The following is a 20,153-nucleotide window of genomic DNA, read 5'->3' on the forward strand; positions in this document are numbered from 1 at the left end:
TAACTCACCGTTATGTTAGTTATTCCAAATCAGCGCTGTAAGCAAGATAGAAAATCTATATAAATATATACGATACGAGCTATGATGGATTGTGCCCATAATTAACTATAAAGGTTTGGTCCATAATGTTATATTTTCATTTAACTTAGATTTTCGTATAGTGAGAAAATCATGCGTGGAATATTCATCAGCTCCGTAGACAAGGTGCAAACATAACTACCGATAGATGCACACTGCACACAATAAAGAACGAAACGCTCGAAGATTCCGTAAAATTCTATTTCATGCAGTTTTCTGGTAACGACAACTTACTATTTTTAATTCGAGAATAGTCCGTGAAAAAGTAATAAAGATTTCGCGAATATGAAAATGAACATATAAGCAATCCTAACCTTCAAATCCAAATAAAATATCCTTAGATTATATAGAAATGCTTTGAGAAAAACGGATCATCTGTTTCATACAATTTTGCGCAATAAATAGTTATAAGTGATTTTTTTATAACTTTAATATTTATTTTGTCTTATAATTTCCGCATCTTTTTAATGCGTAAACCCACATTTTATTTATTAAATAATACGTCAAGATATATTTTATGCTTAAGTATAGAACACTAATAAAAAAAAACGAGTCGGCTAATTTGACAATTAATCGGGGTGAACGCCACAAAAGAAGAAAAAAAAAAAAAAAAAAAAAAAAAAAACGAGTCAGCTTATTTGACAATTAACTGACAAAAAGTTGACCCGTTTCTAAAGCTCGATGTTTTATTTATATATAATCTATGAAAATATCGTTTTGAAATAAAAAAATATTTATACCTTTATAAAATAGGTCTACATGTATCTAAAGTCGCTTACTTGGGTACCTCTTCCCATTCGTGTTCTAACCGTAAAGCAGTTGTGTTTGCGTGACTGTATTTTGGTTTGAAGGGTTTTTTTTATGGGTGAAAATGGTATGGTAACCCTGCCTGCGCTAAGGGGATACGCTGGCGGAGCACCAGTGAAGGGTACAGATGAGAAACAGTATACTCTGTTATGTTCATGGTACCGCTCATGTCTATAGGCGACGGTTACCACTTCCATCAGGTGGGCCGTCAGATTATTTACCATTTTAAATGGCATCCCAGAATCGGCTCCATGTTTAGTCGCACTTGAGTAATCATCATCATCACCATCAAATATCATCTTTACATCTTGATCTTGTAAACTTGACAGATGCAACTTTTGCTCTATATTGTTTCTGGTAAATATATTTCATTTTTTCATCATATCAGCCATTAATTGTCCACTGCTGAACATAGACTTTCCCATAAGGGGAGCTTTTCCACTAGTTGCCATGCTTGGCAGGCGAGTTGGCAACCGCAGTTAGGCTTTGGCGATGTTATAAGAGAACGCTGTTGTCCATTCCTTAACCATTAAATAATAAAAACAGGTAAATAAAAATCTCACTTTTTAAGTAAAATTGTTTATTATAAAAATGCCTTCAACAGCCGACAGTGGTAGATATTCGTCGAGTTCCATCTCGAATTGTTTATTAAAAGTTAATGGCCATTCTTACACAGTAATCTAATTTAATAAGACATAGGCTGTAATAATAATTAGGTACATATTATATAAGTAGCAATTGAATAGGTAATTGCACAGCAGTGATTGTACGACTATTTACATTATGATATACCTACATTCAAAAATTTAAATTTAAACGTAGATTTTTTTTTATATTCTTAGCAATGCGACCGGCCATTACTTTAGGCAAATTGTCAAATGTCACATGAAGTAATAACTATTAAATTTATCGTTTATCCAACTTTTGTGTAAACATATAAACATAATCATAATGTTTATTCTTATATTGTAACAATCATTATTTTGAAATTAGGTTCAATACCCCGGCAGTATAAAACCTTATTTTTGACCAAAGAATGACATCTTATTTTTTAGTAGAAAGATAATGCGATTAATTCACCTTGGTACACTGAATAATTACTTTGTTCGAGTTTATTCGAAACTATCTAATCAATTAAAAAAATTAAAAGTACTCGTATCAAAAATATACAAGTATAACCGATACAAGATATAGTATAACGCAGCCGACATCACTGCTGCGACGCTTATTTCGCGCCAAAAATGTACCTAATTCAAACAGCGTTACAATTACGGTTGATTAACTACTATACAAGCCATTTAACAATTTATTGTAAGTTAACCTTACGTCTAACACACAGATGTAACTTACAGACTGTAAGTTACAGTAGAACTAACAAACTGCGTGCCAGCCAACCAGCACGAAATCATGGAACGAGGCCTTTTATTTTTACCAATTTAATATGCAACAGACGCATCTATGGGTTTACCATGAAATGTTTCCGAAATTTCGCGGCCGAACGAAATACAAATTAGATGTTAAAATTACATAATACATGCTGTTTAAAAATGTTAAAATATTGTTCCTTTTGACTTTTATCGAAAAATAAAAGCTCCATTTACTGGGCCGATTTCGGTATGAACAAAAACACGAAATGGAGTCCGAAAATTCGGAATTTCATTTTATGGTAGACCCCCTGGTTTAGTTTGTGTACACACACTGCCGTCACTAATCCGATTCCCGTATAAACAAAATATTAAGTTGAGAAGACGTCCAATTGAAGTTCTATCTAAAGATGGTGTATAATATTAACCTGGACGCGTTTCAATAGAACATGGACTAAATCGGATCTAATAAGAACGAAAAAACACGATTAGAATTTCAATCGTACTTCTTTATAATTATCGGCGTCTTTGAGTACATAATTCAATGGACAGCGTTCGAGAATGAGCGTGAAAAAAATGGTTATGGGAGTCGGGCTACAGATCTAATACGTAGTTATGTACTGTACGTGGAGTAGGTACAAATTAAACCAATGCAGCAGCTCGAAGAAATCGGATGCCATTTTTATATTCATCCACTGCCTCGACCACACGACACAAGACCTATACGGCACTCCATCACGTCGGCATGATATGTTTATTGCGCGTTCCTATATTTATTTCGGTATTAATCATTAATTTACTACTTAAACTTTACTATATACGTATATTTATTACCACATAAGTCTATATAATGCCTTGCGAAGTAAGAACAAGTGATGGTTCACCTTTCTCAATTATAAATTTCGTTCGTGTCAACACTGTCCTTATATACACGTTGTATATCAATATTAATACTAGAAACTATTACCAATACATCGCAAAGTTAAAAATCTTAATTGCCTATCGTATTCGCGTCGCTAAATAATTGCGGCGCGCACCGTTTACTAGAACTTCTCGAATTAGATACTTACCACTATTTTATTAAATATGACGTGGCCTCGAGATCGGACTACGATTACGGGTACATCTAGATGTATGTGTTCAAAGATCGAAGGTCCATCTTGGCCTGGCTATTCGATCTTCAAGTCTTAGTTGCCAATCTAACCTAACCTCGGATAAACAAAACCCGAAGTGAGCTACATATTGACATCTGACTAATTATACAAATAATACAAGCAGATAATGAAACTCATTGAAAGCTCAATATGTTATCCGTACAGTGTACTTCGAAGCCGATTTCAACGAGTCTTAAACGCGGCAGTATCACGTCATTTATTGGTCACCAATACAAGCAAGCAGCTCATTCGACATGTTCGCAAAACAGACATACATACGTATATCACAACTTGCGTGCGCACAGAGTACCGTGAGGAACAGAAAGACCTAACAATTATCATTCGGTTTCGTCACACGACCAATGGTCACACGCGACCTATTAATCACTTATGTATATTGCCTACAACTAATGAGGAGCCGCGACTCCATGGCTGTCGCGTCCAGCTTCACAGCTCGCAGAAGTTCCGCATGAAGATTCCTTTTATTAATCTACAGAGTTTTCGCTTTGTCTAAAAGTTCGTTGATGAATTTCTGTAACAGAGAGACATTAAATTTAGCTGTGTTCGTAAAGCCTGAGCATACGAACGACAAATTGTCGCGAAGGACAGAATTTTCTCTTGTGTTTAGTGTATTTTGTAGAATGCAAATTGCAATTAAATGGTCTTTTGTTTGCGCAGACTTAAAAAGAATCTGCTTAAACAAATAAGTGCCATGATATATGAGAAACTAGGCAATGATCATCTCATCGTAACACTCAGATCTGAGTTCATTTAGAAAAGCCTAAATAACTTGACTGGAAATCAAAAATGCAATACTTCTTTTACACGAAGTACCATGCCCGATACAAAGGTTATCAAACAATCTGATGAACATTGACTGACTTTTTCTATGTCTATCTACAGGCTGTAGTAGAAATTGTAAACGGTACTCAAAACAAAGAGTCTATAAGAAAACGAAAGCGCCGTATTAGTATGGGAAGCTTAAAGATTTGGTCGCTTTTGGATCCATATTTTTTCTGGTGAACATGTTGTTTCTCTAGTAGAACATTCTTTTCATGCTTACAATTTGGTTTTCACCTTGTGCATGTTTTAGGTAATTGAATAATAATAATAATAATGAATATTTAATTGCGTAAAATATGGCATGCAAGGATGTTTTATTTATGTCTAAGAGTGCACATGTGTCGCTAAAGTCATACAGCGTGCAAATTCAACCTAGTTCAAGAAGGAGAAGAACTATATACTATAACTCCGTCATTTGTAAACCGAATTCGAAAATTCTTTTTTATCTGAAAGGACATGCTAACTGATTGGTCGCATAGAATTTTTATACCAATCGGTTCAAGTTTTTAGTTTAGTTTTTAGAACAAAATAACTGGTTTTGTCACAACTGAAGTAGCTTTTTGAATTGAACAATCTTTATTTGTCATGGTTAGTTACAATACTTACATGTACATCCTTTTGTGGTTTTTTGGCATCCGCTAATAATGTCTGTAACAAAGAAACAATGATAATAGAATATGTTAAATAAGTTTGTTATACTTAACTATAATTATAGGATTATTCGCTGTTTGAAAGGATTTCGGAGACAAGTGCAATCCTCATCCTAGATGTTACTTAGGTGTCTAAAGAAATACGCGGTTTATATAGACCACAGATAAAATGTTGCTCGCCTGCGCAGAGACCCCGAAATCAAGTATCAGTAACTTACAACCTTTCCCTATTTCTTTTTAATAGGTGAAGATGAAATGTTCAACCTGCCTCCGCTCTCAGTACCTATACGCTGACGGGGGCACCAGTGAGAGATGATAGGTGAAAAAGAAAGCAGCTCAGAAGTTAACCCATTAATAGCCCCCAATTAGTCGTGACAAATTTGACAACAAATAAACACAAGGTTGAATTCTGTGGCTACTCTTGAAATAAATTGTAATATCGATTTTGGAATTAAGACATTCCGCACTCTCGAAAAGCAATATTTGCTACCTAATAGTTCCATATTGATCAGATAGCAAACCGATCCCAATTCTAACGTAATTCCTAATTGTTGTTTCATGAGTGCGGTACACAATTGTCATTGACAATAAATTGGAATGACATTGATATTAGATTCGAGAGTGGACCTGCTCATAAATATTACTGGTTATAGAGGTCATTTAGACCCCATTACTAAAAATCCTCCCGCCCCCCGTCTTCCTATTTTATTTAATAGGTGATAATGGAATGGTAACTCCGCCTGCACCATCAATATACGGTGGGATACCAGTGAGAGATGAGATAGATGAGGATGAAACAGGTCAGTTGGCCTATAATGACGAATTCATAAAGAAATAATCAAAATGGTTTCCAAAGAGAACCGCGTTGTTTTCCTATTTGAGTAAATGACTTTTTTGTTAGAGTCTCTGCAGTTAGTATACTAATAAAATATAAAAAAGACAGTTACGGTAAGGTGCCGCCGACGGTGATCGTCGCTGTCCATGTCGAGCAGCTCGTCTATGTCGACCTCCACCTCTTGCGAGTTGCTCCCACCCCCTCCGCCGCCGCCGCCGCCTCCACCGCCGCTGCTCTCTTTCTGAAACATCAAATAGCACCATTTTCTCATGAGTCTAATTAAGTAGCACGTAGTGTAGACTAGGATTATAGTACATTAATGTAAACTAGCCTTATTAGTCATAGACAATGAGTGACATTAAATATATCTTAGGCCAGTGGCTAAGAACAAAATATTTGGTCAGTGGTCGGCAAAAAACAGCCAAAGAGAGGTTGTTAGTAATGCGGACAACTAGTCCCATTACTAGTAATATACTCTGCCAGGTCGACTTTGTACAAAAGTCGATTGCTTGTGTACCTCTGTCCCATTCGTGTTTCAATCGTGAAACAGTTGTGTTTGCATGACTGTGTTTCGGATTGAAGGGTGGGATATGGCGTGAATTTACTGGGTACAGAGGAATAACACCCGAATCCTCAGGAATGGCAATGCATGGGGGGTATTATGGGCGAAACAGTATACTCTGTTAGGTCCATGGTACTGCTCATGTCTATAGACGACGGTTACCACTTTCCATCAGGAGGCCGTCAGCTTGTTTGTCATTCTGTGTTGTATAAAAAAAAAACGTGGTTTCCCCTGGAAACCATCGTGCTGATTTCTGAGTGTATTCATCACGGTGGGCTAACTGACTCACCATTTTATTCCCACCTATCACCCATCATTGGTGCCTCGCCAGCGTATACCGTTAGCGCAGGCGAGGTTACCATTCCTATATCATCCACTTCACTACTCACCGGAATTTCGTAGAGTTTCTGTAGCTCGTCGTAAAGCCACATTTCTACGGCAAGCCTCTTGCGGATTAGCGCCATCTGGTGGCTGCCATATTTGGCAGTAAGGAATTTCTCACGGCGCTCCTTCACCTGGAATTTTTTTATTTGTAATAAATTACAAACTACTATTTATTATCTGAAATAGTCTAATGTAAATATACTTTCTATGGTTCCAACTAGGCTTTCCACTAATTTGCTTATCTCACTTTTTGCCATTCTTGCTAGTAACAAAAAAAAAAGCAGAAACACAGAACTTAGACTAAATACCTACCTACTTATTTTGCTTTTAACAGATTGGGAATCACAAAAGGAAAAACGTGTACATAATTTTACAGGAAATAAAAACAGGAATTAAATTGCTATAAATTCAAACGACTGACGGTGTGTAATAAGTCACTTATTTGTCTGTTTCATGCGCATACCGCCAATTTTTATCAGAATATTTTGTACACTGCCAATTGTATGCCCCCGGCTACAAAATGACAATATTATTAGTTATAATTAACTATAATCTCATTTAAGTAAATATGTGTTTCAACTGTGAAGCAGCTGTGTTTGCATGGCTGTGTTTCGGTTTGAAGGGTGGGATATGGCGTGAATTTACTGGGTACAGAGGTATAACACCTGAGTCCTTAGGAACGGCAACGCATGGGGGATATCATGGGCGAAACAGTATAACTCTGTTATGTCCATGGTACTGCTCATGTCTATAGGTGACGGTTACCACTTTCCACCAGGTGGACCGTAAGCTTGTTTGCCATTCTAAGTAGCATAAAAAAAAATTTACTTGTATTCATTTGAGAAATAAATATCTCAAACCATGTACCTGATTTTTTTGTACATTACATATTTACTAGCAGCAAAACTAGAGTAACAATCATAATAAAGTTTCGAGTATCTACAGACTGCATGATAAAAATAAAACAGGTCACATTGAATTGTGATGGCTAAATATACTATAATGCCTACTCTCATGTGAATTAACAATGAAAGTTAAATGTGAGGTCATGCGTTGGGTCAACTTAGGGATCAACTGACCTCGCCCTTATCGCTGAAGTTGACGTGAAGGCCGGACTTGGCGGGCGAGCGTTCGGTGGGCGAGAGCGCGGGGTGTGGCTGGTGTGCGGGGTGCGCGGGGGGATACGCCCCCGCCGCAGCCGCCACGCCGCACTCCATGCCGCACGCTGCTGCGCCGGCGCCGCCGCGGCTCTGCAGCATAAAACAACACATTGTTATAGAGAGCAATAATAATAATAATAATAGGGACTAGTAGTCCTGTCACTAATATAATACTTTATACTTTATACTCATTGATGGATGAACGTGCAAATGTGGGCCGAGGCGTAGCCGAGGCACACATACGTGAGTCCATCAATGCCTAGTTGTGGCCAAGGCTTGTATAGTACTTTTCTCAAACAATGCGCGGAAATCAAAATACAATTTTATTTTTTAAGTTCAATGACGAATAACGAACAATAATAATTTTTCACGTCTTTCCTTTGTTTTTTTTTCAATAAGCAGCTTTCTATTTGCAAGCCAGTTCGAAATTTAAATAAAACCTTTTATTAGTTACCTCCTTGGTAGCCATGTTTCGAAATAAAAGGTCATTCCATTTTTAAATTACAGGATAGATATGAGTTTACATAGTAATTTATCTGGCCGCAATACACGACAGATATAGATATTCATACAACTTTTGCCGGCCGCTGCCCGCATGTGTCTGGCCAGTACTTCAATTTTTATTTATCTCGAAGAAGATTGTCAAAATAATGCTCACATTTCCAAGCATGTTTGAGAAAAAATATATTAACATTAAAAACTTATTGAAATAAGTCTCTAAATAGTAGGAGTGAGGCGTATTAATCATAACAGATATAAATCACAAGTATTTGATGATAACAGATTGTTGTAACAGTAATAACAGATATTATGTTTGTCCTGTTATAACCCACGTCTACTAAATAGTAATAAAATTTACAACGAGAAAATAAAATAACCAACCGTACTAAAGCCCGTACCTGAAGCCAAACAAACAAAGATCTACGTAATCATATCCCATTAAACAGATGACGGCGCGGATGGGGCCATATTAACAGCGCCGCCGACTTTCTTTATGTAGTATATAAAACTTAATAATACGATGTTTGTATAATTGAAAAAGTCATATTATATTACAAAAACGAGCAAAAATACCAGGTAAATCAAAGCCGCGATAATTTAAAGTTATTATTAAGAACAAACAAGAAAAAAAAGAACAGTGCATTTGATTAGAGACCAGAAACAAACTAAATTATAATAAAATTTGATTCCACAAAAAAATTTTGATTTAAAAACTAAAGTACTAAATCGATTTTGATTAAATTTCTATGAGACCAATCTGTAAGTAGAACCGTTTAGAAAAAATCCAAATTGATTTACAACTAATGTAGTTATGAGGTAATAAATATAAAAAAAAAAATACAACCCAATAAGAAGGTTCTCAACCTTCTTATTTTAAAAACGATTGAAAAAAAAAACCACAGACGTATTTAAAAAGCGGAGAAGATGCAAGTTGGCCGTGGCTACCCCAGAATTATCATGCGAAAAAACTTGTTAAATAAATAATATTTTTTATTCAAATAGAATAGATTCTTTCAAATCGTCATCTTTTATGATTCTATAGCTGACTGTCTGAGAACATAATGTGCTTCTTTCAAAGTACTATGCCTCCCTGAAAAATAAATTTAAATAAGCCATTGATGAATATTTATTCGAGTATCTAAATAATTAGTGTGTCTCTCAAAAAAAAAGCAATATCATTTGTTACAACACCAGTTTAATTTGATCTAAAAATTAAACTACTAAAAAAATATAACTTAATTGAAGACCTTTTTCTTTTTTAAGTCGGTTAAAATATAATAATATATAGATCCGTGAACTACGGGAACCGTGTGTTACACCTATTCAAAAATAAGTCTGTCTTAAGTTATTAGAATTTTATACCGACCAATTTGAATTAAATTGAGTATGAAGTATATTTAAATTTCCTTCTCTTCAGTAATAAGTAATTATAATAGTAAAAAAAAAAACATAGCAAAATAATTAATCCGTGAGACGGCAGTGACTCGCCGTTTGCTATGTTAAATTTAAATATTCTCGGCGGAACGTGTTATTTTTTAATGGATGATAATGGTGTGGTAAACTCGCCTGCGCTATCGGTATACGCTGGCGAGACACCAGGGAGGGATAATAGGTGACGATGAAAGCAGGTCAGTTTGCCCATCGTGATCTAGAACTAACCACGATAGTTTCCAGGGGGAATCGCGTGGAGGTGGACCCGATAGGGTGTATTGCTAGCAATGCGTCAGACCCCATTACTAACAATCCCTTCCCCCCCCCCCCCCCCCGGCGGAACGTGTTACACCGTCACCACAATAGATTATAAGAAACGCCGGTTGAAATAAACTATCTGGGATTATAATTCCTATACTACTCGTACAAGTACAAGGAATAGTATCTATACTATACCATATCAGCCGTTGACTGTCCACTGCTGGACATAAGCCTCCCTCATAAGGGGAGCTTTGCCAGTAGTTTCTACGTTTGGCAAGCAAGTAGGATACCGCAGTTAACCTTTAGTGATGTTTTAAAATGGACGCTGTTGTCCACCTGTATGTGGACAAATATATATAATATATATATATATATATATATATATATATATATATATATATATATATATGTACATATATATTATAGTTAACCGTCCACTGCTTGACATAGGCCTCCCCCTCTGGAGGAAAATACCAGTTGCCATGCTTTGCAGTTAGGCTTTGGTGACGTTTTAAGAGGGATGCTACTGACTATCCTTCGACCATAAAATTCCTTTAATTGTCTCTTATGACAACCACAGGAAAGGAAAGGGTGGCTCATTCTATACCGTTTATATATAACTTTACACTACGAGTGTATTTATGCTAAAAAATCGCATGCAATGACAGAAAAATAGTGTCACCATAATTATGCCCATGCCACTATGACTAATCGTCCATCGGATTGCATGAGCCTTTTAACATTTAGAGCATAAAAATTATCAACAGTAATTCTGATGTTATATGCACAATCATAATATGCAATTAGTTTGGGTGGAAAGGGATTGTTAGTAATGAAGTTTGACAGCCCCATTGGTAGTAATATGTCCTATTAAGTCGACCTCCACGTGGTTTATTTATTTATTCATTATATGTGTACATGGCGGACTTAATGTTAAAAGCATTCTCTCCCAGTCAACCATAGGGAAGTTCCCCCTGGAAACCATCGTGAACAATTCTTGTTGATTTCGTCACGATGGGCTAACGACCTGCTTCATCTTCACCTATCATATTTCACTGGTGCCCCGCCGGTGTTTACCAATAGCGCGGGTGGAGTTACCATTCCATTATTACCCATTAAAAAAATGCAATTAGGTTTCAAATTGATTACATTCATGACGATGTCTAAAAACGTAAAAGATACAGTTACGGATTGATATAAATCATGTTTATGACCGTTCATAAAAAAAAAACATTTATTAAAAACAAGCGGTCACCGCAGCCCATAGCCGTTTTGCATTATTTACGTTGCCTACCTAAAAACTGGATGTAGTCTAGCGGCGAATCTAAATATTTGCTTCTAATAGACTATTTAAAATTTGCCGCCTTCTAATCTTTACATTTCGATAGTTTAGCTCGCAATCATATTAATTAATTTTTTTTTGTTTTCAATGAAACTGTAACTTTTGACCTCGAATTTGCCGCCCCTAAAATCTGCCGCCCTAGACTCCAGCCTATGCTGCCTACTGGTAAATCCGTCGCCGACTGGGTATGATGGATAAACTGCTTAAAACAGGGCGTCTACCATGAAATGAAATGCCGAATTTTCGGACTCAATTTCGTGTTTCGTTCATACCAAAATAGGCCCAGTAAATGGAGCTTATCAGTTTATTCGTCATAAATCCTACTATAATAGTCCAAAAGAACGATATTTTAACATTTTTAATACTTTTAAAAGGTATGTGTTATGTAATTTTCATATAACATTTTTGTTTCGTTTGGCTCCAAAATTTCAAAAAACATGTCATAGTATGCACTTTGATTTGCGATTTTAATATATAAAAAACGAATTATCTTCGACAAAACATGCTAACGTGGTTGCAATAGATTGAACTCTAAATAGATTACAATAAAGTTTTATCTCAGAAAATTGTCTGCTTGTCAGTGGTGGATTTATCAACAAGCTGAGTAGGCTGAAGCTTCGGGCGGCAGATTTTAGGGGCGGCAAATTTGGTTACTTTGTTTGAATCATATGTAGATTGTTTCATTTGCTCTTCTAATACAGTTAATTATTTGTTATAGTATTTATTTATTTATTTATGCATTTATTTATTTAATGTATCATATGCATGTTTTATACTAGTCTAATTATATGTTTATAATACATAGAATTATATATGAATATATTATTTTATATTTCCTTAATTCAATAATGCACCTCCTACTTATTTCTCTGTTTAGCCAATGGTTTAGTGGTAGAGAACACCGTCCAATCTTAAGTCCACCAAATGTACATAGAATTAAGACGATTGTGAAATTTTAATAGCTGGCTAAGAGCAAATGTGTAAAATCCGCCATTGTTGCTTGTACAATATTAAAAACTAAACTCTTCTTATGGAATCACTATATATTTTTTTTATGAATATGATGAGTATGGCGCAATATTCTTAGTCTTGATAGTGCGACGACGCGGGGTCGTTCGTCCGTGCGTGGTGCGCGCCGGCGGTGGCGGTGGCGAAGCGCGACGCGGCGGTTGCCTCCAAGCCGTGTGATAGCAATCGTACACAACCGACCGTGATTCCTGCCCACCCACCGTAATACTTAATCTACTCGTATAAACACGTCACTATTATTCAAATTGTACGAAAATGTAATCAAGAAATTAAATAATTGAATGCTTTCATTACAAGATAACATAATTACGTACGTAAACCCTCGAATAAGTGGAGACCTATGTGCAGCAGTGATAGTTACGTACAGCTTAATATAAGCTGAGTTTTTTTATAGGTGATAATGCAACGGTAACCCCGCCTGCGCTATAGGTATACGCTGGCAGGGCATTAGTAAGGGATGATAGGTGACGATGAAAGCAGGTCAGTTAGCCAATCGCGACGAATGCCACTAGAATTAACCACGATGGTTTCCAGGGGGATCCGCGTGGAGGTCGACCCCTTTCCCCCCAGTATAATGAGAGTTACTTTTCATGTTTTTTGTACTAGTCGGGTATTGAGACATATTTATTTATTTTTTATTGCACAATAAAATTTACAAAAACCTAATGTCGTATTATATTCTCTATTAGCTGACTACATATTAGGTAAAAAAGAAAGCGTTTGAGGGCAGTAGTGGCGAAATACATTACACAAAAAAATTTACTTTATAAATTGACATAATAATAAATATACCGAGTAATATTATAAATATATACAAAATAATATATTAATGCAATGGTAATTATGTTGTGATACACGTATTTAACTATTAATTAACACATAGTTAATACATAAAATATGTAGGTAGCTGAATTCGTTAATTCAACAATTTCCTTTTAAATATAAGCTTACTCGGTACCATGCGCAGAGCCACAGGTGTTCTATTCCAGAGACTTATTGCATTAACAGGGAACGAATTGGACATAATGAATTGAAACCTGTCTTTCAAATAACCGAGAGAGGAAGGGTCATTGATGATAGAGTATAGTGGGCAAAGGATATGCAAGTCTCTGCTGTTTTGTATGATCAATCATTTAAGTTGGATGCCAAATTTAGAAACATCTTGGGATATATCAAACAGAGAGTTTTGTAAACTTAGTAATATTACATCTATGAGGTATGTATTTATATCAACTTATTACATTTGCGTGGTGTACAACAACAAGAGGTCTACCATGAAATGAAGTTCCGAATTTTCGGACTCAATTTTGTGTTTTTGTTCATATGAAATCGACCATAAAAGTCCAAAATCCAAAAGCCCAACTCGTATTGGGGCGATTAAAGCCCATTACTAATAATCCCTTTTTCCGGGTAAAAAGGTTTTTTTTAATAAATGATAATGGAACGGTAATCCCGCCTGCGCTATCGGTATACACTGGCGGTGCATCAGGGAGAGATGATAAGTGAGGATGAAGCAGACCAGTTAGCCTACCGTGACGAATCTAACAATAAATAAATCACGATGGTTTCTAGGGGAACTCCGAGAAAGTCGACCTGACAGGGTATATTGCTAGCAATGGGGTTACTAATCCTCATTACTAACAATCCCTTCTCCCCTCCTCCTCCCGGTAAAAAGTTAGTAGGTATATATATATATTTTTAATCTACGTTTAATTTGGGATTTTTGTTTTTTAACATGTCAATCCCATAAAATGTAAACAAGTTATCTACTATTATAATTATGACTAAACAATACTATTTACTAATTCACTTAAGCACAAAGCAATTTTGGTAGTAGGAGCATGCATTATGCTCTGAACAATCCCCACATCAAATTTATTAATATTAAATGTTAGTATAATCACGTATAATACTTGGTATAATATAAACAAAAGAACAAGCATTACGGCCTAGAATAAAATTGTCACAATAATGCAATCTGAACATGTATTATGTAGTCTATCCATTGTTACTGCATGAACATGCTTGCATGAACCGCGCTTACATTGGTGTCATAAGAATGTTTTCAAAATATATATACCTACCTATAACGACATTAATATGCATATGTACACATATTTATCTAGTTGTTAATCATAATAATCTCGCGTTGTTGCGTTATTGTACTGTACCCACATCCCACGCAATGAGGTCAAAAACTTTAACGTCTTACGATTGACACATAAAACTGTGAATTGGCGAAACTGTAAGCATTACGCTACTTTATAATCATTCAATGAATTTCATACTTTAATACTCTACCAAACTTCGGAAAAATAATATCTATAATACATTAGATATATTATTATTATATTTTATTTATCTATGCTAAATAATTGGCTACACTAATACTTTGTCCTATGATATCTTTTATATTTTTTTTTTCTCATTTGTCTTTGGAACCGTTTTATGAGTAATGTTTTATGCTTTATGGTGTGAACTAGACTTATATCAACACTACTTAAAAATAAAATTAAAATCAAAGTTAATTTTAATTGAAAATTAAATATTTTTAACACTTAAACTAGGGTTTCTCAAACTTGTGGCTTTACGTATATCTTAATTAGATTCGTCGTAGTCGAACCTCTTAAAAATAGACTTTTGATAGAACAAATAAAGTATTTTATTCAACAAAAGAGCAATAGATAAATGTTATTTCTTTTATTTAGTAAATTTAATATTGTGGATATGGTTGGTTTTTCACGCAAACAGCGTCAATTCTCGGAGAAATTTTGCTTTGTTTAATTTTAATTTTTTAGTCACGTGTGCGCCGCCTGCCGCCATTATAAAAATTTTATCGCGTCCCCCTAAGATTGAGTAGTGTACCCCAAGTGATACGCGTACCTCATTTTGAAAAACTTTAACCTAAGCAAAATTCAAGGAAATACCAGCAATTAAATTGTAACTTAGATAAATGAGACCTAACCTTAATTTAATATACTCGTAAATAGTAGGCATGCGTAATATGGATACTTAACTAAAGTTTAGTATCCATATTACTCAATATATGGATACCGATCCGGTATCTATATATTGAGTTCCTCTGGACATTGATAGAGGAAAAAAGGTCATTATCACCTATTTCAATACCACCCATATACGTCCAATATCTATTTTCGAATATATCTGTTATCCAATATTATTTTTTGGATAACAGATTTTTAACATAATAATTATTGGAGCAATATATGTATAGATATTGTAACTAAAAATATATATATATATATATATATATATATATATATATATATATATGATTATATATTACTCATACCTAAAAAACAGTTCTATATTCTTGATTTAAGTAAAGAAAGAATTTATTCAGAAACATTTAATAAAGTCATTATTGTTATCCGCTAAGTGCCTATATATTTGTATATACACATTTTTTTCAGAACATCGCATTACCTCATTTTAAAACCTAAAGTCGTACTAATACAATACAGTACACCTTTCCGTAGTGTCCTCCGTGTGAGAGGCCCTTTGTTCCGTTGCCGGCAGTCGACTCTCGAGGCGACTCCCGCCATGATTCTGACCTCCCTCCCCTGAGTGGCATTTCCTAGACACCACACGGTGATAAAAGGTTTCTCATTTAAAATGAAACACCAGTCTAGACTAAAGCGTAGGTACATTTTCCTGTCTACTGAAATATTCGCCGCAGAGTTGAACAATTTTCATACACACAATATACTAAAGAAAGGAAATAGTGTTGAAAAGTTCTTTAATGACTGTGAATGGTAGTTAAACTTGTAACACTTCTTTTTTGTATTCGGGTAGAACAGTAACAGTTTTATATATTTCTTATATATTGTGATCCCGGCATAGAAAAAGCCATCCCTTCATTTCCCGTGGGTGTCGTAAGAGGCGACTAACCTAATGGTCGAGGGATGGGCAGCAGCGTCTCTTACAAAAACAAGGTCTAACTGCCTGCCTATTTATTCTTATTTACCATTCCTCAATGGTGCCCCGCTAGCATATACTGTTAGCAGCGTATAGTGTAGGCGGGGTTGCCAATCCATTATGATCCATTAAAAAAAAGGCTGACTACAAATATATAAAACTAGACATCGGATGGCTAGACATGTAATTGAAGGTCGAAGTGTAATTTTTTTTTTTTTTTTGGTGGAAAAAGGAAACAATTTTGATTTTATTGCGCAAATTTATAAAAAAAAATCTGATATTTTTTTTTCTGTCAACAAAAAGCAATTGATTTCAAATCTCATTCAAACTAAGTTAAAAAAAAAATAAGCATAGAGTTCTGACATAGTGTATTAATTCTACCCTATTATTAAGCCGAGAATTTATTTAAGTAACAATGTTTTAATCAGTTCAGCTATTTAAACATGTTTTATTTTTTCATTATTTTTATGCAATATAAAATGACAAGCAAGTTAACGGCCCTTCTGATGGAAACTGGTAACTGTAGCCTATAGAGATGAACAGTGTCATGGACATAACAGAGTAGATTGTGTAACAAACCATCAAATTTTCTCGTTTGTATTTTAAACGTGGTAACCTTAGGATGTACCGGACAATAAACAACATTGAGGTGTAATTTGAAAATACAAAACTTCATAAAAGTACGCAAATTAGTTTTGGAATTTTAGATATGAACTGGGATAGAGTAAATGAAGGTTGTAATAATTAATGTGACCAACACACTGGTAAATTGGAGGTCGCCGCTCTCCGACTATTTCGAATTCTGCGCAACTTTAGAGGCTCGAAATCAACTAAACAGTCGTCGTCATCGTAAACAGAAAGCAACACATCACATCACACAAACGTGCATTTGTTAATAAAATTAACAAACACACGTCAGCTACCGAAATAGAGGTAAAACAACGTTGCGCCAGTACCTTTTGGAATAGGCAAATAACGTAAGATGAGGAAAATTATAATAAAGTTCGTGTGCAGAACAGCATTCTTTTAAAAGCGATTATAACTATTAGTTACCGGTATCACGTCGCAATTATCTGTTAATTTTCAATAACAATTTAACAATTTTTAGTGTTTCTGATTGATTATTTAAAAAGTTCTCATCGAGTGAGCTAATGCATTAATGCATGCATTCTTAGTAAGCTATCACTGAATTGACGAATACTTGCGACGTAACCATACTTCGTTGCGAATACTCTTAACATTTCTATTTTGTATATTTAGTATTTATAGTAACGTCTATTCTATTCATATTGTGACTGTTCTAATTAGTTCTTGTTAGAGATGTTTCTACAAATTTTTTTTCTAAACACTTGTCAAAGTTTGAGCGTTTTAATTTTGTTAGTTTGTTTAGTTATATCAACGAAATTATTATCTGAATTACATCTTAATTTTATTTGTATCTAAATATATTTCATTAGGAAAAAAAACGGTAAGAAAGAATTAACAATTTTGAACTAGGTATAGTTTGAGATTCTACAATTCTAACAATAACAGATTATCTTTAAATTAATGGTCAACTCCCAGACATAAATATTTTCGGATGATTAGAAAATATACTCTAAAAATATTCTCGTGCGTAAACACTAAAATTATCTATTTAATTAAACATTCATCCAGCTATTTTCGTTTTAGAACGACTCCTGCTTTGCGTTGCGAAGTAAATAGTTAGGTATTAAGAAAATGAATATAATGTAATAACGTCTATTATGACCCAGATGCTTAGCACGACACGCATGGCTGCAAACATTGCATGTGATACGTACGCGAGCTAGCTGTGCTTAATCCTGAAACTTAAGTAATTTATACGCAAAATCGAATTTGTTAACAGTATCTGAATCCTAGTGTAATAAATATGTTTCTAACTAACTTTTGTCCGGAATTCGTACACGTGGATTTTTAAAGTAGAAAAATCCACTTGATTTAAATAATGTTCAGAAAAAAAAAATAGACTATTCTATCTTATTCTCTTGTGTTTTTAAATTCACATGGAATGGAAAGAGACAGAAGACAACGCAAATCATTTTATTTTTTAAGTTTAGTTTTTTTGTCTGTGGCAGTATTTATGGCCTATAAAAAAGAAAAATATTGAACTTAATGTATAATTGCAAATGGCAGCAATGTACCTATCTCTCGTCCGATGAAATAAAATTAAAAAAGAAATTTTCTTTATGTATTTTACTGCACCACCACATACATCAAATGAATCACTTCTAAATGACATATCAAGACAAAATAAACACCAGATTTTAAGTTGAACCTATAGAAAGGCACCTTATCTAATTCGTTGAAGTAGTCTCTTCGTGATTCTAGCACAAACACACAGACAGAAAGACAATAATTTCTCTTACTCTTATTAAGAACCCTTATATCAATTTTTATTAAATATTTCCTACCTATGTACCGACATCGTCTTGTTACTTATTGGCTTCGTTTATTTCATAATATTGATTTGTTTGATGATTTATAAAGCTGTCTCGAATGTGGAGGTGGCAATAGATAGCACTTCAAAACCGCGGAAAGACCTTATCGAGCGAATGAAGGCCAACTATTGGCTGACCATACGATATTTCAAACCACTGCTAATGATTTGAATCTCAACTCTGCGCTTTACTCTGCTCTCCTTTTGAATGGAGCTGAGAATCAGTGCGAGTGTATGAGATAACTTTATTCTTCAATTTGAACAACTCAGGTACTGTTTTTGAAAGCACCACATTTTTGTCGGCTGTGATGATGTCGTATGAATCATCGAGTAAAATGTCAGGAAGTATTTCTAAAATACTTTGCTAACGTTACAAGATCATCGGAGTCATCATACATGCTTACATTAACTAAGTTAAACGTGATATTTTTTCACCATTTTCTCGACAAGTGGCTGCGAATAAAATTAAATAGAATTAAATTATTGTCAATACGAATAGGTCGAGACATTTGCTCCAAAATGTTGATAATGGATCGCAATAGAGATCCGCATTGCGTATAAAGTGACTCGACGCAAGAATCTATTCTGGTGGAGCTATAGTTTTAAAAGAAGGCAGAGGCCGCAAAGGCAAAAACTAACGAGTCACATATCACATATAGAATTGAGCAGATTCAGACTTTGTTTTGTATCTATTAAAATTATTACAGGTTTTGTATTTTTTTCTATATTTGATTAGAAAGTTGGAAGCTTTAAAGTTGATGAATAGCGAACTCGTTTAATGCGAGATATTTTTTTCTATGCAACTTAGAATGGCAAACAAACTGACGGCCCACCTGATGGAAAATGGTAACGGTCGCCTATAGACATGAGCAGGACATAACAGAGTATACTATTTCACCCATGATACCCTCATACGTTGCCATTCCTGAGGACTCAGATATTATACCTCTGTACCTTGTAAATTCACTGGCATATCCCATCGTTTAAACTGAAACACAGCCATGCAAACACAACTGCTTCACGGTAGAAACACGAATAGGACAGAAGTGACCAAGCAAACGACTTGTACAAAGTCTACCTCTGGTAACATTTGATAATCTTACAAATATAATTGTGGTAAGATTGTAACTAAACGATGTAAATACATGGGAGATACCTATTTAAGAAAAATTCTATGTGCGTTCTTAATAAAAGCAATATATGTCAAAACAATAATTTTTAGAGATTATATCCTACTGTCTGTTTATTTGTTTGTCATCACGAAAAAGCTACTGCATTGAATTGGATACAATTGACACAGTTGTGTTCCTGGGTGTCTAATTCAAAGTCTCGATACGCCATCCAGAAGTGGCTAA

At 34.8% G+C, this 20,153-nt stretch overlaps 1 protein-coding gene across 3 annotated transcripts in view; it reads right to left on the reverse strand.

Annotated features, from left to right (window-relative positions):
* Window positions 1–1,448: 1,448 nt before the first annotated feature.
* Window positions 1,449–20,153, reverse strand: part of LOC113514719 (protein phosphatase 1 regulatory subunit 14B) — a 29,830-nt gene continuing 11,125 nt past the window's right edge. For all 3 annotated transcript variants that reach the window (XM_052898705.1, XM_052898707.1, XM_052898708.1), the window contains 5 exons: window positions 7,757–7,927; window positions 6,683–6,808; window positions 5,844–5,972; window positions 4,853–4,894; window positions 1,449–3,935 (listed from right to left, as the gene is read on the reverse strand). In XM_052898705.1, coding sequence (XP_052754665.1) covers window positions 3,894–3,935; window positions 4,853–4,894; window positions 5,844–5,972; window positions 6,683–6,808; window positions 7,757–7,927 — 510 coding nt within the window. In that variant the 3' untranslated portion in view covers window positions 1,449–3,893. The remainder of the gene's footprint in view (window positions 3,936–4,852; window positions 4,895–5,843; window positions 5,973–6,682; window positions 6,809–7,756; window positions 7,928–20,153) is intronic.

The sequence above is a fragment of the Galleria mellonella genome, unplaced genomic scaffold, assembly GCF_026898425.1.
Source record: "Galleria mellonella isolate WM207_F2 unplaced genomic scaffold, CSIRO_AGI_GalMel_v1 utg537, whole genome shotgun sequence".
In the NCBI taxonomy this organism is placed as follows: domain Eukaryota; kingdom Metazoa; phylum Arthropoda; class Insecta; order Lepidoptera; family Pyralidae; genus Galleria; species Galleria mellonella.